At 36.2% G+C, this 25,461-nt stretch overlaps 1 protein-coding gene across 2 annotated transcripts in view; it reads right to left on the bottom strand.

Moving 5' to 3' along the window:
- The window catches only part of GPR155 (G protein-coupled receptor 155), a 36,185-nt gene that overhangs the window by 6,966 nt on the left and 3,758 nt on the right, over positions 1-25,461 (bottom strand). Inside the window, exons 1-12 of one of the 2 annotated variants that reach the window (XM_085322765.1) lie at positions 24,407-24,745; positions 17,329-17,834; positions 12,146-12,545; positions 10,621-10,786; positions 9,198-9,353; positions 8,285-8,368; positions 6,873-6,993; positions 4,817-4,901; positions 4,641-4,731; positions 3,277-3,526; positions 2,362-2,463; positions 487-620 (exon numbers count right to left, since the gene is read on the bottom strand). In XM_085322765.1, coding sequence (XP_085178891.1) covers positions 487-620; positions 2,362-2,463; positions 3,277-3,526; positions 4,641-4,731; positions 4,817-4,901; positions 6,873-6,993; positions 8,285-8,368; positions 9,198-9,353; positions 10,621-10,786; positions 12,146-12,545; positions 17,329-17,821 — 2,082 coding nt within the window. In that variant the 5' untranslated portion in view covers positions 17,822-17,834; positions 24,407-24,745. Of the gene's footprint in view, positions 1-486; positions 621-2,361; positions 2,464-3,276; positions 3,527-4,640; positions 4,732-4,816; positions 4,902-6,872; positions 6,994-8,284; positions 8,369-9,197; positions 9,354-10,620; positions 10,787-12,145; positions 12,546-17,328; positions 17,835-24,406; positions 24,746-25,461 lie in introns of those variants that run through there. The other variant, XM_085322772.1, reaches the window with a different exon arrangement.

Raw genomic sequence — 25,461 nt, 5'->3', positions numbered from 1 at the left:
CAGTAGCTGTGATGCCACACTTTCCTGCATTTCTTATATTATCTTTGCTACTGGAGCATCTGTGAAAGAAACGCAATTCCAAATCTCAGTGTGATTAAATGAAGCCATTTTTATATAGTTTTCTTTAGAAGTAGAATTCACTTTATATTTTTAAATTTGTTATTGCCTAGAGAAAAAGCCTAGCTCTTGAGAAAAATGGAAAGGGGGCAGTAGTGAAGAATTAATTTGCTAAAGATATAACTCTATTTTCTTCTCTTTCAGAGTGGTTTGCTCACTAGCATCATCATCATCAACTTTACATAGCACAGCAAAATTAATCTTACAACATCCCCCTTCCATAAAGGGACCAAAATAAAGCCTCTAATTTATTTAATGTATTGCCACAAATATGAGGAATTAGGAGATTTTTACTGGACTGTCTACATAGCTTTCCTGAAAACCATTCCACATCAATGAGTTAATCAACAGCAGGAGAAAAATATTTACAGCAAACAGGCCAACAACGAGAAGTAAACACAGCAACACATGTCTGCCCAGCTGTTTGTCTCCAGTCTGTAGAAGCTGTTCTTCCTGTGCCAATATGCAAGTTTGAGCACTGCACTGACTCACACACTGATCAGCTGAAAAACAAACCAGAATTTTTCCTTAGGCTTCTAACTTAACAAGTACGGCTTATCTCTAACTCCATGAGCAAACGTGTTAATGTACTACCGTTACTTGCTGGAATTACTCTGTAAGTATCTGTACTGAAGTTACAAAGTTTAATGCAATAATTTTAATGTTAGCTTTATCAAAAATCCATTTAGACATCTGTTCTCAAATGAAATGGTTGCTTACACGCACTCAAAAAAAAAAAAAATCAAAGAAACTTATTGCAACAGAAGTCCTCTTTGAAAGGTTTAATGCAAAACTTATGTTGTGGTTAACATTTCAAAATCATTACTAGAAATAATGAAAAATTAGCAACTTCTTTGAGCAATTTTTTAAATCTAGAAATAATTTCTGGAATATGTATTTCAAATATAAAAACTCTAAAATAAATATAAATACTCTATTTTTTTCATTCTGTATCTCAGCCTTGCTGAGTTCTAGATCAGAYGAACAACTTTATCCTATTTATATACGTTCTGGTATTGTATTTTTGAAATGGTATATCAGAATATTGTCACAATTCTGTCAATCTAAAAGACAAATATGCAGAGAATGGTTGATTTTTTTTATGGTTAGAGAACTTAAAGAAATTCTGAGTGTCTTCCGGTAGATGGCAGTAAAAAACTTCCTGGCAACAAAATATCTAAAAATTTGCACTATATACTTGTCACAGCAGTTCAAATGAGATATGAACTCAAATGAGATAGTAGAAAGATTATTAATTATTGCAGCTAAAGCTACACAGGTGTATCCATTACAATTTGCTTTCACTCATTTATAGTTTTGAAGCATTCACTTAGTAGGCAGAAATATTCCCACTTGATCATACTTGAGATAAACAGCATCTTATCTTTTAGGATAAGAAAATTAAACTTGTCTTCTTCCATCATTTGCAGGCATTCTTATGATGCTTGTCTGAATTACTTTAGAGAAAAAAAATAGTTGAAAATAACTATAAAGGGTATAAAGTTAGTATTTTGTGAGACATATGCCTAAGTATGTTTCAGTGCGAAATGATTCAGATTTGTTAAAAATTATACTATATCCAAACAGTGCATATGAAAACAAACTTTCTTGATAAGGATGCAAAAACAACAAGAAGAAAACAGTAAAAAAGAAAGGATGCACTACAGATAGCTTTGGCTATTGAAAGTGGCGTGAGATGACAATGGGTTGAACATGCAGAATTTTCCATCAGGTGCTGAACAGTCTCTCAAGCCCTTCAGCCACTTCTCTCTTCCTCAGACTTGGATAATACAGCAACATGGTCTTTTTATCTAGTCTGCATTATATGCTTGCTCCTCATAATTAAAATATGGGCTTCAAAGGCCTTTTTAGAACACCAAAGATATGAATATGAGAATGCAGAAAGTGTGTTTAAGTCAAAAACTGCTAAAATTGAGGGGGGATATGCATTCAATTTCTTATTGTCCAAACAAAAGAGTGATAAAAAGGTGAAATTTGAATGCTCAGAAGGAAGCGTTAAAGTGGTAAACGAAACTGTTCATCTTGAGCAATGAAAGATTACCAATAACTGTCAAGCAAAAGAGAATTAAAGAAACAACTGACATACTGTCCAAGACTTGAATAGAGAAGCTAACCATGTACAGCTGAGAGAACAACAGCCCAAATACTTTCTTTGTGAGAACAACACACAAAAATGCTATGGAACAGTTTATAGTATTAAACAGGGATACGCTTTTGTATTACCTGCCTCAATTGGAGGAATCTTGCTTTCAATGGAATTTGACACTGTTTTGCTCTCTCTAGCACAGGATAATTCACCATTTGTTGTTTGACAAGAACAACAGCCTATTAAGCACATAGAGTAACAGGGATAGTTAGTTTCCTTCACTACCGTAATTAATTTTCTAAGTGCAACAAAATATACTATAAAGCTGTAACTATCATAGTTAGTTTCCTTCACTACCGTAATTAATTTTCTAAGTGCAACAAAATATACTATAAAGCTGTAACTATCATGCTCACAAATAACTTCAGAGGAAAAAGCAGTCATAACTCTTGCAATCCGCAGAGAGGGCATATGAGTCTCACTATTTATATATAGAAATATTTAACCTAGCACTACCACTGTGGAACAATACAGTTACTTTTAACCATATGAAAAAGCATAAGGTAAATGACCAAGAGGCTAAACACAAACAAGGAGGACTAGAAACATATTTTGTATCAATGTTGAAGGCATATAACTCATTTTGAAAGAGACAGTTTGGCAGGCAAACAGCCTAAAGTGACTGCTGGACTGTATTTATCACACATTTATCAAAACATCACTACTTTCATAAAAACATGCATATATATGTATATATGTATGTATGTGTGTGTGTGTGTGTGTGTGTGTGTGTGTGTGTGTATATGTGTGTATATATATATATATATTTTTTTTTTCCCGCAGCCACTTCCCCCACCCATGCAGTGATAGTCCCCAGACTTCCCTTAGAAACATAAACCTAAGTCCTTGGACAGCTTCTATCTAGATTTTCTTCCATCCTAGAATATCACTTCAAGTTGTAAACAACAGCTCTTCCCAAGTCAGAAATAAATTCAGAACAGAATTCTGTTGAATCTGAAGCTATTAGCATATTACACATTCACTTTTTCTACCTTTTTCTGCAAACAGATGTGCAGAAGGTCCTRCAGAAGGCTGTGCAGAAGGTCCTGCAGAAGGCTGAGGCACTGTAGTTGATACCTGATTCCCCTCACTCTCTTCCACTTCAGCCTCCTCCACTGGGCTACGAGGTGAATATGGGTTCAAGATCTCATAATTTGACTCCTGTCTGTTTCTGCTCATGCACATAAGTGAGATACCTGACATCAATATGCTAACAAACAGGATCACAGCTGTGGTAATTATCTGTTAAGAGACCAAAGAAAACACATCTAAGATAAAGGAAAATACCTGCATATATTTTTCTTTCTAGCTTCAGTACTTTTTTGAATATTCTAATCAATGTATCAGAATAGAGACAGTTTTCTGCAGTTACTGCTCTTGTAGCATTGAAAAAGCGCTCAGTACAACAGACCAACTTTCTCAGCCTGAGTAATCTAGCTCCTTTTTTCTGATTTATTTTTCTTTTTAACGATGGGGACACATTTTATATAAATAAAACATTTTCCAAAGTATTTCCTATGAAATCCAAAAAGGTTCTCTCATCATCACCTTTCCTCCTCTCAGGATCATTAATGCTCCATTCTAAGTCCTGTTTACATACTTTTAATTCTAAAGAGGAATGTGCTCTTGACACCCTGACACAGCTTTATTTCCATGCTTTCTCCAATGGGGAACACCCCATTAATCATCCTTTCCTTCTAATCATCTGCCACCCATACCCAGAGTCCAATGTGAGGCTATTTTAGTACTTGTGAAAGTGCCATGAATAATCTTGAGCCTCTTAATCCATAAGAAAGGCAAAGAGCAAACACCACAAGTATCTGCTCTAGTGCATTTCACATCCTTTGTCAAAAGGAACTATTTATTGGTAAAAACTGCAGTTCAGGCTCAGGGACTTTCAACCTTTGATTGAGCAGAGAAGTCTTCCTACTACACATGTAATGCAGATCCTATCTACTAAAGGCCAAAAGACATTAATTAGCTGTTAGACAGTAATAATTTTAGATAGTTGTCAAGCTAAACTACAGAGTAGACAACAGGAAAAGGACTCTAATTCATTATCACTTCTAAGCCTCCTTTGCGAGGTGTGTGTGTGGGGGAAGATAGCCTACTCCCTCTTTTTCTTAGCCATAGCTGCCCAAATGTAAAGGTCCTTGTTTAAACAAGTTTTTCTAATGGTCCTTTGAAGATATACATTTTATGTCAATCTAAAGCTGATCTTCTAGATACCATTGTTATGAAAACGTATACTTTGACCGAAAGCTACTTACATTAGAAGCAACCAGAGAACACAGTTTCTCAATAACRTATTAGACAAGGCAGAAGTAAGAAGAGATTAGGACAGAAATGTTCATACCTGATGTTTCCCATAAAAAAAGGCAGAGTCAATGCTGTTGTTGTTACGTTCACCAACWATTAACAAGATTCCTACCAGAAGTGTTGGGATACTGAAAGAGCAAAATACAAGCAGTCAAAGCAGCTTAATTAGCATGCTCCCACTTACTCTACAAGAAAACAGCCATATTAACTTACCCCCATCCAGCTATGATAATGAATCCTATGGGAATCTTTACTGCTTCTCTCTTCTTCAATAAGAACAAAGAGAAAGACAGAAAACCTAGGACAAATAGAATAAATGTCTTGTTTGTTACTAAAGAGGGAAGTGACAGTTATGGAGATGTTCTTTTTTCAGATCTTCTAATAGTCTAAAATTGTTTTTCTACATTTATTCCACCACAGTAAAATAGAAACACCTATTACTTCCCCCCAAAATATTATTAATTAAACATTGAAGACATTCTGGCACACTTCCACTTATAAATACTTAGGAAAGATCACAAATGTTTAACAGATGCGATAAGAATATTTAAGATATAAGTAACTAGTTTATTTACATATCAACAACAGTTGTTCTAGACTGACAATACTAACTTACCAGTTYGACATGTTGTACTCTGTAATAATGTCTCTTTAAAATTTGATTATTCCTGCATAAAGTTATTTTTTTGTGAAATTTGCATTTATTATTGAATTTATTTTTACATATATAGTATGTTTAGGTCTATTTTCTGAATCTGCCAATATAGCCTACTCCTTGGGAATATACCAGAAAACTCACTGACAAAAGCTCATTGACTATTTACTGCATTGTAGTTCAGCTCCTCAACCYGTAGGTCGGAGAGAGTACCTGTGGGCTACTCTCTCCTAAGGGAAAATGACGCGGGAAATAAAAACAGGCAATACTGGGAAGTAACAAAGAGAGGGAAAAATGAGAAGTCGAAAAGACAGAAGAGGTAACAATGTAATGAATGGACAATATACACCCAGCACATTCTCTGTTGAAGATAATCACTGCCAAAGACAGACATGGTTAAAATACAGCTCTCTTGTTGCGTTTTACAAGATTAGTGAAAATATAACATGTTAGAACATTGACTTTTATGTAACTTGTAGCTTAATGGCCCATATCAGCCTTTCACTATGCAGAATGCAATAGGACTTAGCAATTGCAGTACACATGAGTGTCTCTTTGAACACCTATACATACAAAAATGGTTGTCTTTAAAAGTTAAAATAAAAAAGCTGTCTCACAAAGAGCACTTACTGTTGTAGCAAGGTTACCTCATCTAGAAAAATGAATTCAACATCCTAGCTTTTAGGATTTAAGGCAAATGACATAGGTGCCCTCTTTGAGTGACACTTTCCTTCATTTGCAGTATAGGTGCATGCCCATACCCAAACACAGCCTTTGCAAGTACCAATGAACATGTGGAAAAATGAGCTACACAAGTCCTCCAGCATAAAATCAAGTTCTCCATGCTGAAGCAAAGATAGTATTTATTTATGTAAGTTATACCAATCATGAGCCTATCCGCTAAACGCTGAAACACAACCTGCTCTAAAAAACACCATAGGAATTAAACCCTTAGACTTCTGGACTCGGGAATCATATATAAAGTCTCTTTAACAGCCACAGTCTCCTTTCTAAACTCATTCATAATAAAGTTCTGCAAATTCTTTTATGCATCCTCCAACTCTGCCTACTTCAAGCAGTCCTTTTGTTACTCACCTACACCCACAGAACACATTTTCTTTAGAACTTGCAGTTGACAGTGGAAAAAAATGTTAAAATCACTATGGTATTTCCCTTAATTCTGTATTTCCTAGTCTTCTGAGCTATTCTTTTTTAATCTGCATAATGCTGAATAATTTAAAATCTTAAATTCTGCATTAATTAAAATTGTCAATAAACTTCTGCRTTGCTGAAGAGCAACCTGTCACCATTCAGTCTGTTTATAATTGCTTCTGCCTTGAGAACAAGTTCTTGTCACTCATTACAAGCTAACAATGCTGCTATCTACAGATACCTACAGAACAAGACCTGTCTAGGCACAAACTACCAATAGAAGAAACAGTGCCTGACATTTTGGTCTGCATTGCTAGCACTTCAGCCTGGCAACAACTTACAGGTGTCTACATATAACATTTGTAGAATTACATATTAGTAATCACTCTRAAGAATATAATCCAATTATTTCAGTGCATTGATCTTTTATTATAATATCTAATTCTCCCCCCAAAGTCATACCTGTCCACAGGTAGGTGCTATAAAGTGAGCTGTACAGGAATATAAATACTAGGATCTGTATGGTGATGTCTTTCTCTTTAACAATGAAATTCCATATCACCATTCCAATGCAAGCAATAAACTGAAAAGAAAGAAGAGACACCATTGCTTGAATTTGGAAAGCCAGGTGGCAAGAAAAACCAAGTACAGTGCAGCATAGYTATGATAAGCTTTCAGACTCCATCCCCAGATTCACTGGAGTGTAGTTTTATAAATTTTATAGTTTTCACAGCTGTAAAACACTGCAGTAGTAAACCCAACATTTCAGTTACGTCACTGACTACAGTACTCCTACTTTTTTTTTTTTTTTTTCTTTTTTCCTATGGTGACAGCACATATATAAAGCTTTGAGAAAGCTGGACTAAGACAAGTCAGGAAAAATAYACAAATACATAATCTTAATTTTTATGTATCTTATAATAAGTAAAATGCAAAGCTTCTGWTAAGTACAAACAATTTATCTGAAATGATTTGGACACAAAGCCGAGACCAACAGGTATTGTTTAACCAAAAATTATACAAGTTTTGACCCTGTAGTACCTCACACAGAACGGTTTTAGTATTGAAGAAATAGGCTTCAAAGGTAATACAACAGTTCAAAAACATTTTAACATTAAATTCATGCTGTTSCACCTGAAATTCACATATATAATTTTATTCAAAATTTGACCCCATGATAAGACCTTAAAGACTTCATTATTTTGCACTGTATATCTCTCTAAAACACCWAAAGCACCTTCTGAACAGATATATTACAAGCACAGGCTGGTCTCAACTGCAGCTTTGCAGTTGACTTCAACAGAAGGAGAAACATGAACTCTATGTAGTTTTCTCTAAGCTTAAATAAGAATTAAAATTAATCTAAGTCATAGCTATTTGGCTCTGCCTTTCCTTAGCCACCAGCCATGCATTCCCATGCCTCCACTCTGCAACAGCAGTGGCACCTGCCCGATGCCCTAGTGAGGGTAGTCAGGGACCTTAACCATCATTCGGGTTAGTTCTTTGCTTTGCTCCTTGAATTAGGTCACCMGCACACTGCTGGTCACCATGGCATTGATGGCATAAACTGACATGAAGGTGTCATTAACACTATTTGAAAGTAACTTAAAATGCTAAAAGTATAATTCAGAAGCTACTCTCCATTCCGATTTTTTACAGTTCTATTTCAGACACTGCTCTTTCAGATACATTCTGCCACCAGTAAGTGTCCTTTAATTCTGCCAACAGCACATTCTAAGCCATAAAAATCATTTAGACACATCACACATTAGATTCCCCTGCCCTCAGACAACTACAAAGATATGATTGTAGAGAGTAATCTTGTAATAAGGTTAAAAATAAGTCTTCTTTTAAGAGGTGTTCTCAKTACTGACCTGAGCAACAAGTAGATTTGTTGTAATCATATGAGGAAGCTGTTTGTATTTCTTACTCAGAAGAATAACAATAAGAGACCAGATCTGCAACACACAAGATAAAATTGAATTTAAGACTAAAAACAAACAAACAAACAAACAAAGCTCAGAAGAAAAAGATGAATATTCTGGCAAACTAAGCTGGAATTAAACATACAATAAATCTTCTTGACAAGTTTCTTAGCATCATGCCTCATACAGTCAGCTCCACATCATCAGCTGCCAGTCCCTATGCCACAGGAAATATGGTCAGGAAAAAAAAGACATATCTTTGTGTTCTCTTGATGCTGAAGTATTTCCAGAGAGTATTGAGAGTTTGTCTGTGATGTGCAGAAGCCTGGCTGTTCAATGATAYGTAAATCCTTTAAGTCTTCAGGAATGAACAATGAAACTGGCAATCTGGCTTTGAAGAGTCTTCCACCTCACCCTTACTTAATCTTCCAAAATGACTTGTGACAGCAAGGGGCAGCCTTCACTTCACTTCACTTCACATGAGGATTTCAGTGAAACATCAATTTAAGAAAATCCCAGCCCCCTCAAACATAGAAGTTTTTATTTGAAAAAGCAAGCAAAATAAGCACACTATTTATAGCACCTGTAAAGCCAAAATACAATTCACATTGGAAATCTAGGATGGCACATCCCCTTTTAAGAACSTAGTAACCAGAATTTTTAGAAAAGGAAATTAATAAAGCTAAATTAAAAATTCCCAATTAAAATTTCATAATTAAATATTCATTAATGTTTCAGGAGCTTCAGTTCCAACGGAAGTTTTTACATACCCTCCAAGATTATGATAGCCACATATTTGATGTAATTATTCCCTGTGAGGTAAATTAGTACTGTTATGGTATCTCATTTTGCCAACACCTACCAGGGAAATGAGGCTGACGATACTTATGTCAAAGCTAACGTTTTGGAGTGCAGAARCCAGCGGGTTGGGGTCCATAGATGGAATGGTCAACAGCCAAGCAGAAACATACATGATAGGGGCAGATACAAAAGTGCTTATCACCATGCCTGAGGTAATCTGCATAAAAAAAAGGCAAAAAGAAACAAAAGCAGAGTTAATCAGATCTCAGGTTAAATAATCTGTCTTTAGGAATAACTCCACCTGTAAAATTATGCCCGTGACTTAAACATATATAGACCTTTAACCAATCATGGTGTTCTTTCCATGACAAACTAKTTATAATTTCTGTTTTTTACAGGCTGTTAAATGGATTTTTTAAAGAAGCTTTTGAAATATAAGGAATATAGAGTTCCCCACTGCAAATTCTTAGAGTTTTTTCACAGATGTCAGAGACACTATTGACTCTAGTGTAGGAGTGAATCTACAATGTCGCAATTTACTTTTGGATGGAAATAGTCACACTGGAAATAAATAAGCAATATGTAGTTATGTAAATACTAAAAGGAAATGCATGAGAAAAAGAAGCCGTATGCATTTACATTTAAGTGATTTCTATCTTGTTTTTTCATTGTTTTCTTCTTTTTAAAATTTACACAGTGATGGAATTGTGAGTTTTAAAACAGAGGTCTGTAGTATGAGTAGAAGATTTCCTGAGACTGTTGAGTACAAAATTCCACCTAACAAAGCTTTACTTTTAGTGTCCATTTTTTTGCCAAAATGGAGAACATTAACAAACAAGGAAAGTCATGAGGAATGTTTTAATATTACCTCAACTGGGGAAAAAGAAAACAAAAAACAAACAGACAGAAAAAGCTACATGATTTATACCTTAAGTTGAAAAAGGTAATTGATACACCCTATGYTAAAAAAATCAAATTCATTTCTATAAGGTTTAAATGGAGGGAAACACAGAATCAGTTAAACCACAAGATTTTTCCAGAAATTTTCAGCAATTAGTCAACACTGTTCTCACTGAAATCAGTAACATTTGTTTTTTCCAACCAAAACAGCAGCTCAAAGACAAGGTTTTTGAAAAAAAAAAAGATACAAGTTATTTATGGTCAAAGTTATTCTAGTTCTTCATTCTAGAATCATAAGTTAAAAAAAAAAGAAAAAGATGACTTATTTAAAAACCTGCACTATCAAAGCACTTGAGACACCAGGAAAATTACTTTGGTTAATTAATAATTTTAATTCAAAATATAATTCAGATTTTGGAGCCAGGCAGAATAAGTAAACCTAGAGAGTATACTACAGGGAAGTAATTTCAACAAGTTTTTTAAAACCTGTTGATCTATAAAATTAAGTTCAAAATTAATACAAACTGATAAAGAGCATACAATATACTGATAAAGAGCATACATATACTGATAAAGATACATACAATTCCTACTTCCATGTTGAATTGAGTTGCAAAGATCGCCACGCCAGGTGCTGCTGGAAAGACTCCATAAAGAAATGCATAGTTTGATAAACTGGTATGATTGACTACGTCRTCATTCTTGTCCAAGAGTTCCACCATTTCTCTACAGAGAAATGGCATTAGAAGTCTGAAAAGAGGGAAAAAAAATTACTCAGCCTATAGGCTTGGACTCCTCTTTGCTCAGAAAAGGAACTAACTGACATTTAAGGCCTGTCTGAATACTATTCCTGATAAGTCAAATAATGATATCACTTTTAATGATTGCCTTTACTGCTACTACGACATTTACCACTTGCTTCCAAATTTGGTCAGAATTTAAACTAAATATATATAAAAGGAAATGTTAAAAAACACACCAATTAATTTCTGGGATATAAATACATTTTCTAATGGTCAGAGATACCTTCTTTGTATGACTTAGTTTTCAAAATGTAAAATATAAAAACAAAATTCAATTTTCAACTGTTAAATTAGTAGCAGCCACAATCAGTCATCAGCTATGAAAATCAGACCACATTATTAAGACCTCTAACATGAATCACGGACTCAAGTTTAAGTATTCAGTTCTGAAATTCTTTGCCCAGCAAAAGAACCTCGATTGATGCTATTCTGTTTGCCTTTAGCAATATCTCAGATTTTACAAAGACTTGCTATTCGASCCTTATGTAGAAATACATAGACTCACCAGTAAAGCAAAGTGATAATATTAACCACCATTCGTTTTTCCCATGTTCTTAGCACCTGTATCATTGATCTATTTAGAAATTTTTAATTACTTTAATTATTTTTATTTAATTATTTTAATGAATTAATTGTACTGATACTCAAATCTTCAAATTTTTATAGAATTTTCATATCTTCAAATTTTACAGTACATATTTAATCAAAATAATAGTTTCATTATGCAAACTTAGCTCCATAGCAAATAAAATATTTAATTCACCAGCAACTGAGCTATACTCAAGGGAAGATAATGACAGCATAAGCTCTATATAAAAGTTATCTTTTATTCTAGCTCAAATATCAGACAGTTTAAGAGTGTGATGTGATTATTTTTAAGCTCAAAATAGTTTGGGAGATTTAAAGACAGAGCGAGCAAAACCAACCAATTTAGAGATATATCGTCTAATCCAAAGAAAATGCAAAGGTTAATCAAGTAATACTTACATTTACYGTTGTCTAACTATTTAATCAGCAAATTTTAAGCCACTAATTTTCCAAACAGCGATATGATGAAAAACCTGCAAACAGTTCATGAAGCCATAAAAGCTTTATTTTTTTTTTCATTGCAGAGTTTGACAACAGGTTTGTGGTTTGACTAACTTTTTAAGTTAATAGTAATATACTATCATCCAAAATCCTTRAAGTGAAGCTTAGTACCACTACAACGAGTGAGAGCAAAGCTATCTGATCAGTATATTCACAGATTAAACATACCAAAATATTTTAAAGAACAAAAAACGCATAAGTAATAAGCTGAACTTACAGTTTAGCTGTGATGAGAAGGATCAGTGCAACAAACATATTCTTTGTCACTTTTTTTGTCTGTCCCACCATAGTTAGTCCAAGATAAAAAAGGGCAGAGCCAGAAAATGAACTGCCTAGTCCATCGAGGAAGTTTTCAAGATATTCTGGAATCTTCTGGCCAAGAATAAAGTTTGAGGCAATTCCTATGAAGACCATGAATACAATTGGGTTCTGCAAAACTCGAAGGAGCGCTAGGCCCACTATTTTCATTTTGCTGTGCGACATAGTGCGATTATCCCTCCACTTCTGGATTTCACAGAAGATAAACCCAAGGGGGTTTAACATCATAAGAGATATTGGAGCCACTAGGTAAATGTACTGGAGATATTCTGGGTAAGTGGTTTGATATAAAGCTTCAACTAGAAAACAGGAAACGAGAAGTAGTGAGTGATAATATATCAGCTCCAAAATAAATTAATATTGAAATTAGTTTTTGTTGTCTGAAAACTAGAAAAAAAAAAATAGCCTTATCCTTCAGAACCAATAGCATTTACAGCTGATGTAAGATACAGTTACAAAAAGTACATCTATTCGCCATTAGGCCATAGTCACATAATGAATATACTAAAGATCAAAGATGAACTATCCAGTACTATTTAATGATTCTATGAATATTCTATAGGTACTGAAAATAAAATMATTCTGAAACAAGGATTCTAATATTGCTAAGCAATGTAAATAATCCCACATGCCATTTGATTCATCCCAAATGCTAAACAAGGCAATTTTTCTCCCTGAGAGCATGGGAGAGTTGTGGAGAAACACAAGCATATTTGCAGGATGCAAGTTGTTGGTCATCTTAGAAAAAGTCTTATGTCTCTGAAAGGTGACCAGTTATCAATGGGTAAGTCAAGTGTAATCTTTCTACACTTATTACATAAAACACAACAAATTAATAATAAAATAAAAAATATATTAGAATAAAATTATTAATTAGTTCTGTGGAACTACACAGGACGAGAGCTATGACTGTAGTTCTGGTTTCAGAGCGCAACTTGTTTTTGTGACCCTGGCTAAGCAATTAATTTTCAGAGAGACACAGCTATGTTGTATTTGCTGACTCTGAAGATTAAGCCATTCACCTCTTCTCTGATTTACGTGGTTTGTCTGGAAAAAGAATGAGAATATACATTACATTGGCTAGTTATCAGCTTAATCAAGAAATCATAGATTTTGCCATTCTTATAGTGCTCCTTACATCCTCTTTCTTATGTCAGATAAGCTATTTGAGGCAGAGTCAATGGTTTTTGAAGGTTTCAACATTTCCACCAATCTGGTGCAACAACAGGAAACACAAAATTAAGCTTCTCAGGCCCAGCCATCCCTATAAAAAAGGTTCATCCAAGTATTTCTGTCACTACTCTTAAGCATGCAGCTTAAGCTGCATGAACGTTACATGATTCTTGCAAGTTCCACAAACAGCGGTAGAGAATATAATGCAGATTTTACATAAATATATACAATGTGCGTGTATTTATGTATATATGTACTTATATAAATATACACACACACGTATATATGCTTCTATTTTACTGAACTAAAAACTGCCAGAAGTAGGGTCCACAAGAGACATTATGTGGCAACTGAACACTAACACCTCAGTTAGTGCTAAGAAAAAATTAAAAATCAGCATACAAACCTCAACTTTCTGATCTGATTGTGTATGTTTGAACTGTTATCAAGAATAATTTTTCAGACATGCAAAAAAGCATTATGAAGGAAAAATCTTAAAAATGACCTCCTTTTCCTAGCTACAACTGGGATAGACATTTTTGTATGTAAATTGAAATCTATTTATACAGGCATGACTTCAAAATAACATCTGACACAAAATAAAGGAAGAAAAAAAAGTCTCAACTTCATTTCTCAGTAACAATTTTGTAATAGTAAATGATGTCAGGATAAACCTTTTGTGAGAGACAATAACAAGTTTTCTGAATACGTTAGCCGAAGCAGAGAGCTGCTTGATCCTTTTAACAAACTAGTCTCTCCAAAACCAAGAATATCAGGTGGGAGCAACAAGTCAAAATACTTTCAGAATACTTCTGGTTTTAGAAGAATATCTACTTACAAGAGTCCTCCTTCAGATATTTTCCTTACATTACTAGATTAAGCACCTCACTTCTATTCAGAGCTTCTGCATTTCACATAATTAATGTTATTCAGAGTGCTTAAGTTATTAGCAATGGTTACAGGAAAAGTGAAAGGAATTCAGCTATGCTATGCTGCTATGCTGAAATAAAGGATCCTAAATTTGCAACAATTGTAACACAATGAACTGCATTACTTCTAGGAGTCCTCGGTATACTTCTTCCAGATGAATAATAAAAACTTCAGAKCCTGTCTAACAATGACTTAGTTTCAACATGTACAGTAAAGAGTATCTGCCATTAATATCTGCCATAATGCATTAAAAAAAAATGAYATGCTTGTAGAAGTTTGAGTTGTACTTTATGTGACTATAAGTAACAACGGCACTTACRCAACTTCATTTTTTTTGTGGTTGAATACAGAACAGAGTAGCATATGCAGAGAAAAAAATAAGAGCAGCTCTGCTCACGGATCTACTTCTTTATATATATTGACAAAACATCTTTTGTTCTGACAATTCTGACAATTTGCTCTGAYAATTCCCATTCTGCCATTTTCAAGGAAAGCTATCCCATTGCAGGAGTACTCATTGACTGTTCCTTTAAACTGTATGCTTATTTACAGGAGAAACCCTCTGACCTTTTCCTTTGAGGAAGTTTAAATCACAAAAAAATTTGTTTTCACTGCTGCTGTCTATTTCCATTAAAACATCAAGTTTTCCTCTAAATCTATACAGAACATTACCTATAACCATAAGTATAAAGAAAGAAAAAGAAAAGAAAAGAAAAGAAAACCCCACAAACAAAACAAAACAAAAACAAAGAGGCATTTTTTGTGTAGCCTAGTCTTCCAAACACTTCAGACAAGCCCCTAACAGTAAAAAGGCTGCACATGTGACAGCAAAAGCCCAACCATGGCACAAGTTTGGGGATGGGAGAAGAGGAGAAAGGAAAGAACAAGGAAAGAAAACAGGTCTAAGAAATAAAGAACTCTAAAGTGTTTATAACCTCTATTATTATAGTGTTAGGCATTCTGCAAAAGCTCTTAATGAACTAAAATTTTTTAAATTTGGTAACAAGCATGTGTCGGAATTATGAAATAAACCATCTTAAAAGTAGCAAAATATTTGAAAAAAGTAAACTGATGTGAAAGTCACTCAAAGTAGAAAGATGTTTTTAACTAGAAAGATACAGTGGAAGTGRACACAGAGAGAAGGTCAAAGGAAGAGAGAGAAACCTTAACTGGCATTGTAATCCAAGGCCAAGAAACCAAAGACGTAATCCTCACAGCCCTATTTGTGCTATTCCTCTTGGGGAAAAATCAGAAGAATAGGTCTCAGAAGAAGCAACTGAGGGAAACATGCTATTTTGGTCTATGGAAGAAAAAGGCAGCAACTGCTTTTATCTATATTTTATTCATATTCAGCAATCTTTAGGAGAATGAGAAAGATTTGGGATTTTCCTGAGCATACTGCCCTGGAGCAGGAAGAACAAGGCTGCCAACTCCTCAAGTTTAACTAAAATATGGAGCTATTTGTTGCAAAATATAATCTGGAATTGCATGTCTAAGCTTCTGTTTCATAACTGTATTTTCAATTCTGTAATTAAATATCTTGCTTTTTACTTTGCTAGAACAAACTTGTTTCCTGTCTTTATTCATAACCTTGTCTGGATGATAAGAGTAATCTCAAGAGCATTTGAGAGGCATAGAGTACTTTCTCTTCAGGGAGCAGTGAACAAATACAGTAGGGTCCTGGCATCTTCTCCAAATGCCATCCACTCGAGGTCTATTTTGGAATTGCTGGTGATTGCAGTGTGCTTTTCCACATCAGCTACAGAAGTCAGCCAAGTGAGAGGTAGCCCACAGGCTACGCTGGCACAGAACAATCTCCCAAAGGAGGTATCAACTACTGCATTTCAGACAGCAGTAGGCAGAAGAAACCTGCCCCAACTATAGACTGTTTCTTAAGTATCATGGTACATATGGCTAAAAGTGTATCAACAAACCATTAGCAGAAAAAAGGAAAAAGAAATCTTGCTTAAAAAAAGGGAAGAAATTAATAGCCTTATAGATTGAGATAAAATTAAGTTTAATAATTTATATTGCTTGAAATTCAAATATAGGCTTACAAAAAAAAAGTGTACACAGCTATACAAGTTATACTCTGAATGCTTTTTTTTTTTTTTTTTTTTTTTTTTTTTTTTTTACTACACTGGACTGATGGTTACCTGCACATACTAAGAATCATTACAGGCATCATCACAGTCATAAGAAATTCCAATTTGAGACAAACAAATGCAAATTACTACAAATCATACAATAATCTTGCTTTTAAAAGTATTCTTTCCTTCCCAAGACATATTCTACTCACATGTCTACTCGTTACAATAGAACAAAGACCAGTGGATAAAACTTGATTTTTGCAACATAAACTAAGATATTTTAAGTACTACAGAAATTGGATGTTTCTTCTGAACAGATTAAAAGTTTCAACAGGTGAATGTCACAACAGGTAGACACCAATGTTATGCTAGATGATTTCCTTGAGCCAGATCAACAGTTAATACCAAATTAGTAAAAACAAACACTACAGGTATTTCAGAAGCCACACTTACAGGCTCATAGTTTGTACAGAAAGGAATTTTGCTCTGCAGAGCAAGTCTGGTAATTTTTCATAYGGACATTCTTAACGTGCAGTAAGTATAAGGTAGTTCATACCAATTTTAAAAGGATATATTACGTTTTTTTTWAAAAAAATCTGATTTAACTTAATATGGCCAGATCACTTAGTCATAGACAGCTACAGTCAGATTGTTTTAAATTTTGTCTCATTCATGCCAGTTAACAGTTTTCTTCTCATACTACAAAGTATATAATCTGAGGGTTGTTTATTTATTTAAGAATTTCCTCAAGAGATGTGACTTCGAAAATGGTTTATGTATGTTCACAACTTCAGTTTAGAAGTTTATTTCAAACTATAGAAACGTGAAAGCTAAATTGTCTAGAGCAATGAAAAATAATTTAAAAAAGAAAGCATAAGTAGCTACTTACCTATTGGATATCCCAGTGCAAAGTCATTGCTTTGTGTAGCAAAAATAGGAAACAAACCTGCTTTGCTAAATCGATTCTCAGGACTGGCCACCAACAATGTTAAAATGCAGACTAAGATAAATACAGAAGCTTTGGCAACTAATATACTGTACAGAAAAGACCAATTCACATCAGAAAAGTTAAGTACCACCATGTTTTTGAACARCAGAGCTGGGAGTGCAAAACGGGAGACAAAATTTCCCAGTCCTTTGGCCTGAGTCGATGTGATAATGTTGGCTCTTCCAGCTATGTACCCACAGAGAATTATTCCGAAGCATTCTAAGAGTGCTGGGAAAAGCCTGCTTATTGACATAGATGGAGGACTACTGGTGGTATTGAGTCCAATTTGCCCAGGCAAAGAAATGGACATATTAGCTGAAGATGAGAGGTTCTTTGCATTGAAGTCTGAATAACTATCCATTTTCTTTGACCTCTTCTTCCAAAAAAACAGCATGCAAAGGTCTCATCTGTAAAGTAAACAAAAATATTTATTAACTTCTGTATCACTGTTTGTGCATGTTTACATTTCTGTCAGCAAGCCAGATACCGTAAACACTTACCAGTGCATTACAAATACACAATGAAACAAGTAATAAGTAGCTACAGAGAAAATGCACTGAGACAGTAAAGAGGAAAAGCCATTCTATATAAATAGCCTTTTTTCGCATATCTACACAATTCACCAGGAAGAGTTGGACAACAGATGCAGASGCTAAAACCCCAATCTCAACTTGAAATATGAGGATAAAACTGAAATATTAAAATGAAATGAAATTTGGGAATTCAAATAGTTGAAAATCTGCTGGAAGTATTTTTTTTTTATTCTTGTTTTAGGATCTAAACATCATTTAGAATAACTTACAGCATTTCAGCTTTTCCAGTTAGAAAACAGTAATTGCTAAATTGTCACAATGTAGCCCTTGCTTTGCCAGACCATCACTAAAAGCCTGCTTAGCTTTAGCAGGAAAGCACAAGATTCTTTAAAGCTGCCTCTGTACTTGTTAGCAACAAGTAACTTTACCTATCTCCTCAACAGCTACAATTCTCATCTTCTCCATATCTTCAATTATCAAACTGTGTTTCTCTTCTCCAAACCCATTTGTTTGCCCCACGACCTTATTGGGATAATATCCCAAGTCCTCCCTAAATTATGTTCAATTTGCTTCTCTCTCCTTCCTTAAAGTGTAAAAATACATTTTAAACTCCCGATATTAAAAAAGCAACTCTTGACCTCTCTTTAACAACTATCCTTTCATCTCTGCTCCCACATGCACAGTTTAAAAGTGGTCAGGAGCTCTTCTCCTTCAGGTCCATCTTTACAGCCTATTTAATCGAGTTTCTGTCCCTGAAACAGCTCTTACCAAAACCCTTAGAGGCCAAAATCTTGTTAAATTCTCAGAACTGCTGTTCTAACTTCATCTTTTCTGACCATCACACACCTTGATCATAATCATCCTCTTCTTGAAATATGGCCCTTCCCATATCTTTTGTAATTAAAGTTCCTCCTAAGTCCCCTCCCATCTCTACCTGTTCCTTCAGCATTTACATGGGAGGAACCCTCTAAATTTCTGTGGGTGCTGATAGGGCTCTTTCCTTGCTCCTCCTTTCCCCCACTCCCTACATCCTCTGCTTGYACACTTTCACAAACCTTAACTTAATTATGAACAGATGACTCATAGATCTCTCTCTCTCTCCTTTTCCTTCTAATCCTGACCTATTTCTTCTGTTACAACCACCATTTCATCCTGTCTCAAAGATCTCATTTGTGACTATCCTGCTATCAAGTCCAGCGAGCCTGAAACAAAGTGTTCATACTCTCTCAAAATGTGCTTCCTCAGTTACTATGGACCATGCATTTATTTTGCTAGAGAAGTGAGTGACAAAGGTTAAAAAGAAAAAAAAAACTTCTAATTTTTTGGAAAAATGTAATCTTGCTGAATTCAAATCAATTTACAGTACTACAAGGGTAATTCTCCTAGTCTATCAATATCAGTTCATTCTTTGTACATCCTTCCATGTTCTTCCCACATCGGACTTGTTTTCATGTTCTGTTACAGTGCAAGCTGTATGCTCTCTTGATCTCTTACTTAGTAACGAGAGCTTTATTYCCACCATTGATCAGCCAAGAACATCTTAATAAATTTCTCAGTTGCTTTTGTGCTTTTTCCCATGAACATGCTAATGTTCAGAAGCAGTTCATCAGAAGAATCAGTAAAAGTATCCCACTTCATTATTTTAAATCCAAACTAGAATTCTTTATGGTTTTGATACTCATAAAAAGAACAATATTTACTGGGCTGCCAATATGCTACCTGTAAGTGTGGCTTGTACTGTCCTATCACAGTAGCTAAATTATATACAGTGTTTTTCAAAAAGAAGTGAACTTTTTGTCATGTTTGCACAGCAGCTAGCACAACTGAGTTCTAGTCCACAACTCCTATATGCTACACCATGACCAAAGGGAAAAAATATTCAGTGTAGACAACCACAGAAGCAAAACCTGAGGAGCAATCTTCCTCCTCTCCAAAGGAGTTTTAGCTGTGGGCCTCAAATCCAGCAGCAGACAAAGCATAAAGTTTAAAACACGTGTTAATATAATAACGTGAAGCAAATCTTTTTTCTTTGAATGGTTTAGCATCATACACCATAGTAAAACCAGGGCCTATTAGAGAAGATAACACTCCATCCTGTTCTCACTGGCTGTGACAACTGGCTGTGACCTGTAAGATATTTAAGAACCTGCCTAAATTGGCCTGCAGATACACTAACTTAGAGTAGCACCATCTTACCTGCATTTTACCAAAGCTCTGCAATATCTCTTCAAACAAATAGCCCTGGGGCTCCAGAGGGTATGAACCCAGTTTAGGTAAAAATCCTTCAGTCTACATGCATCTGCAGGAACATTGCTCCTGCAATTTGTTCCAGTGTAAAGTTACCTCTCGTCTCAAAACAGCAAGATGTCCAGAGCAGTCACGTGAGTGTAAGGAGTTGTCCAAATCATTTTAGGCCTTCATATTAATGTAATTAGGTTTGTATCAACATAAGACACCATATTTAGAAGAATTTTGTCACCTACTCTAGAAAGTAGTTATACCTCTTCTCACAATACAAAGAGGCAGTCTGCATGTTTCTTATTATTCTTGTTTTTCTTTATAACTAGTATAAGAGAAATAGCCCTTACAAGAACTGAGCATCAGGCAAGGAAGATTAATTTTGACCAAGGTCTGTAACTTCTCCACTCCTCACACGAAAGCTTATGGTAAGGCTTTTTCTATCCTCAAGATAGGGTTTATAGAGAACAAATCATCACTCTTCAAGCTCACATCTTGCTTTGTACAACTTCAACTTCACTCAGTTGTTCAGTATCAAGCACTAATTTTAACATGATACACCTTTCCAGTTAGCCTGCAATCCACATACGACACAGCAGCCAACTGAGTATTCTAATTCAGCATACTACCACTTACCAGTATTCCTATATAAATTTCTTCAGACCTATGACAGTTAAATTTAAATATCCACTAAATTAAATGAAGTATTTATAGACAGCAGACATATCTTGTAACTCCAGATCTTCACTGCTTTCCAATGATCCCCTTTGAAAGGGCAGACAATAAGAATGCAGTGTCTGTATGCATGTGGACATAAAGTCTGAAGACTAAGATGAAGAGAGACGACATCAATTCATTGATCTATGACAAGGTTTTGCAGGAAACAGACATGGAGTTGGTGACAACTCTGAAAATTATGCAGTCCACCAGCTAATTCTGTATTTAAAATTGTCATGAGTAAATCTCAAAGCACTCTTGAAATGAAGCCAGTATAATCTCTGCCCATTTTATAGAGATAGAAACTAAGGCAAAGGCATTCTTGTTTGATGTAAGTCATCTAACATACTAGTGGGAAAAGCTGAGATTTCCAATTCTTAGCCCAGGTCTTTGTATAGCTTAGTGTTTAGACTTGTGCAAATTAAAAGATGGTTTAAGAGTCTTGCCAGCTTCTTTTTATCCTATCCTCAGGAGATAAAGAACAGCTAGGTAAATAAGCAAAGGTGAGATCTTGTACGCTCTATTTCATACTCTGGCAGCCAGCATACGCATATTCACATGTAGTATTAACTGCTTAATTCATAATTTGTATTTATGTCTGAGGTTTTCAGTAACCAACACTACAAACTGTTGTAATTTATCTGGACTGAGCACCTGCATCATCCAAATTTGTTCAGTAGCCTTGGCTACCTCTTCTCCTATGGAAAATGAGCTTCACTCCAAGTAACACTTATTTTAATTGCTGCTTTTTTTAAATGTTGTAGAAGATAAATTAATCTAGATGTATATAGACCAGAACTCAAAGCATTACCTGTTACATAACAATGGAAAAAAATTTGCAATAAATAGAGCAGGCAGCAAACCATTTCTTCTACTAGTAAAACTTAAAAGTAGATGGAGTTTCCAAAATGTCTAGAAAAGGATCAAACTTTGGAAATCTCTCTATCCTTTACTGTAATAAAACAATGTCAAATTCTTGAAGAAGCAACCCCATTCTACAGCAGCAGCAAGGTGAAAAGATTTAATGTAAATTTTTTGATGCAACCCCACTTTAAATTCTTCAAGCTTTGGAACCTGCAGCACTCATACAGGCAAGGCTCTCAGCAACAAGATTCAACCTGTTCCTTGCTCTGTTGAGGCATTTTTCAGCAATAAGCTAAATTTGAGATTTTTTTWAAAAAAACAAATGCAACACTATCTGTGGTAGAAGTGCATTATCCTGGCTGTACCTATCTCCTATGCCTTCTTATCCAAGGCCACATCTCTTACCACTGTGTCAATATTAATGACGAAATTTATTTTCAACATGTTTACTCACAAGAGCCATACTATAGATAAACAGTTTGAAAGACTTTTGCAGCTATTGCTTCTCTTTCTTCTCCTTTTCTCCTAAAAAACATTTTGAGCTACCAATATTTTTTTGCTTGCACAGAGTCACCTATGAAGGCTCTTCTCTATCTCACTGAAGAATACTTTAAAGTCAAAATAATCTTAAGCCAAAATCTTGCCTAAATTGGCTAAGCACCTCACTTCCTCCCCTCTATATTGAAATCATTATTTGCCCTCATAAAATCCCTAGGAAAAATGGAAGTGCCCTTGTCCCCATTTTATAATTCAGRACTCACTCAAACAAACTTGCAGAAGACTGTACTGTAGTTGTACCAGCCAGCAGCAAGTGCTAAATTGTGCCTCCTCCCCCTGAGTGCCAGGGTGTTCCTGCAGGCTATCACCACCCCAAACTTCATTCCAAGGCAGTCTGCCTGTGCAGCCGGCCAGGCACAGGCTTTGGTGAACCACRTAATTTTCAGAGAGAGAAAGAAGCTGCACCACAGTAAAGCTACGACAGGAACTCCTCAGAGAGCTTTGAATACAAACCATCTCTTGAGCCCAGAGATGGTTACACCCCAAAACATTCACACCTGACTTGCATTTCTGGAAAACACCTGCCTCTCTAGAATAAATACTCTGCAAGCTCTTCACAGCATGGTGCCTCACACAGCAAATACTTCTCTCAGCTCCTTTCACTCTCTAGGATACACGTGCTGATACAACTGTCATGAGATCATGTGATGACTAATCACAGATCTAACATACYGCCTCATCACACCTAGAGTTTAACTCAAACTAGCTTCTTGTATGAGCAAAAACCTTTTCAGTTCATGGTTCTTAATCCAATCAGCAATGTCAAGTCTGCTGCAGAACTAAAACCTTATATATTCTTATATATACATATATATATACACACACACACACGCCTTACATACATATACACAGAAACTCAAATGTTCTCTCAGTAAGCATAACTAACTAGTGAAATAACACCAAAGTAAGGAAATTAAACATAGGTCCAAAGGAAAGCATCTGGTTTTGGCTGTGCAGCATGTTTCATTTTTGGTTCTCCCTTCAAGGATTTCAGACTGAGATCTGATCCTTGAAAACCCATTCACAGCTGCATATGTTGGGAACTGCAGACCAATAAATAAATAGCTTTTARGAATAACACTGCCTTGTCTGCTATTGACTACATCAAGAGCAGCTGCTTGCAGCCAAACTGGCAGCTTGAACTCACAAGGAAGGACAGTTTGAACATCAGGGGAAGCCTGGTATGAAGATTAGCAACAGCAAGAGAGCAAGGAACTAGTGTAGTTTGTYATCCTCTTGAACTAAACTGAAGCAATGATATTTGCCTACTTCTATTGCAGCTTGTCAATATTTGTAAAATGTTAAAATTCACCAGAATACAAACTGAATTCTCCAGCAGCTGCAAGTTAAGCAACATCAAGTTCCTTTCTTTGAAGCAGAGCAGTTGTCTGCTTCTCAAGCAGAAAAATCCCTTTCATCCTTTTTTTTTTTTTTTTTTTTTTTTTTTTTTAAAAAAAAGCCAATATTAGAGATGCATCAAAATACAGCTTCTCTGGCCCTTCACTTTCAACTTTTAGGTGATAATCACTGTCAGGATAATTCTGGTGACAGCAGCAAGACTAATTGTTCATAAATTAAATCCCACAATGTGACCTCATTTGCCACTTTAATGCAATTTAGAAACATCTCAAGGATGACATAYGAATTTATTCAGGCGGTTGGAAGTGGAATCAGGGCATGAAAATTTACCATTCGTAAAGRTCTAGTACCTTACCCTCAATCTCAGGCAAGAATATATCATATACATTTTTCACATAAAGTTTCTATGGTAAGTCTAGAGAGGAAGTCTAGAGAGTTACAGTGATAAAATTAAGTGGGAAGAAGTGATTACTCCAGTTCCTATTTTTGCAGACTAACCACAATTTTTACCATTCTCATCACTGAGCTAGACAAGCAGATAGAGGACAGCAGCCTAACAGCAATTAACCCCGGCCACCACTCGCATGAAATCCAGGCAATGCCACCAGACATTTAAGACCCTAAGTCTCTTTGGGCAAGTTGTTTTCCAGAATTACGTTTCCCTTTTCATTTGTTTTTTCCCTGTGCTGTTGCTACAAGACGGTACCTACCTAGGCGGTCTAGAGGCAGAGGAAGCGGAGGCCTAAGCAGAGCTGGCAGCACTCAAAATGGCAACCCCTAAAGCTACATCAAAATCCATCAACACCGGTGTTTGAACAAGTCCCAGTGAAGAAACTCCTGCCAAGGGCAGGAAATAACAGACCAGAAAAATAAATGGAAAACATCTCTTCCCTTAATCTTCAGTTAAAGTTATCTTCGGGTTTGTTAGTAGATGCATGTTTACTTCATAAACAGCACGATATTTTTCAAAATGAGATTAAAATAAAAGACAGGACAGGACAGTGCCGCAGGCGTAGTGCCTCGCGTCCCGGCTTGGCAAAGGRGCACGGAGCATCCCGGCGCTCCGCTGCCGAAAAGCCGCAGCCCGTCCCGTCCCGTCCCGTCCCGCCCGCGGCAGCGCCGCCGCCACAAGCAGGTGCCCGCCGCACGGCGCTGCCCCACGGCGGCGGGGCCCGGCCCCACAGCGCGCGGCGGGCAAAGCACGGCGGGCAGCGTGCAACGTGCAACATGCAACGTGCAATGTGCAGTGTGCAGCGTGCAACGTGCAATGTGCAGCGTGCAACGTGCAGCGTGCAACGTGCAATGTGCAACGTGCAATGTGCAGTGTGCAACGTGCAACGTGCAATATGCAACGTGCAATATGCAACGTGCAATGTGCAACATGCAACATGCAATGTGCAATGTGCAGTGTGCAACGTGCAACGTGCAATATGCAACGTGCAACATGCAACGTGCAATGTGCAGTGTGCAGCGTGCAGCGTGCAATGCGCAGTGTGCAACGTGCAACGTGCGGTGCGCAGTGTGCAGTGTGCAGCGTGCAGCGTGCAACGTGCAACGTGCAACGTGCAATGCGCAGTGTGCAACGTGCAGTGCGCAGTGTGCAGTGTGCAGCGTGCAGCGTGCAACGTGCAACGTGCAATGCGCAGTGTGCAACGTGCAGTGCGCAGTGTGCAGTGTGCAGCGTGCAGCGTGCAGCGTGCAACGTGCAATGTGCGGCGTGCAATGCGCAGCATGCAACTTGCAACGTGCAATGTGCGGTGCACAG

This window comes from Rhea americana, unplaced genomic scaffold (genome assembly GCF_003343005.1).
Source record: "Rhea americana isolate MKP2758 unplaced genomic scaffold, rheAme1 scaffold_12, whole genome shotgun sequence".
NCBI classification, from domain to species: domain Eukaryota; kingdom Metazoa; phylum Chordata; class Aves; order Rheiformes; family Rheidae; genus Rhea; species Rhea americana.
Note: the sequence above shows the minus strand (reverse complement) of the source record. Positions and strands in the feature narration are given on the sequence as shown.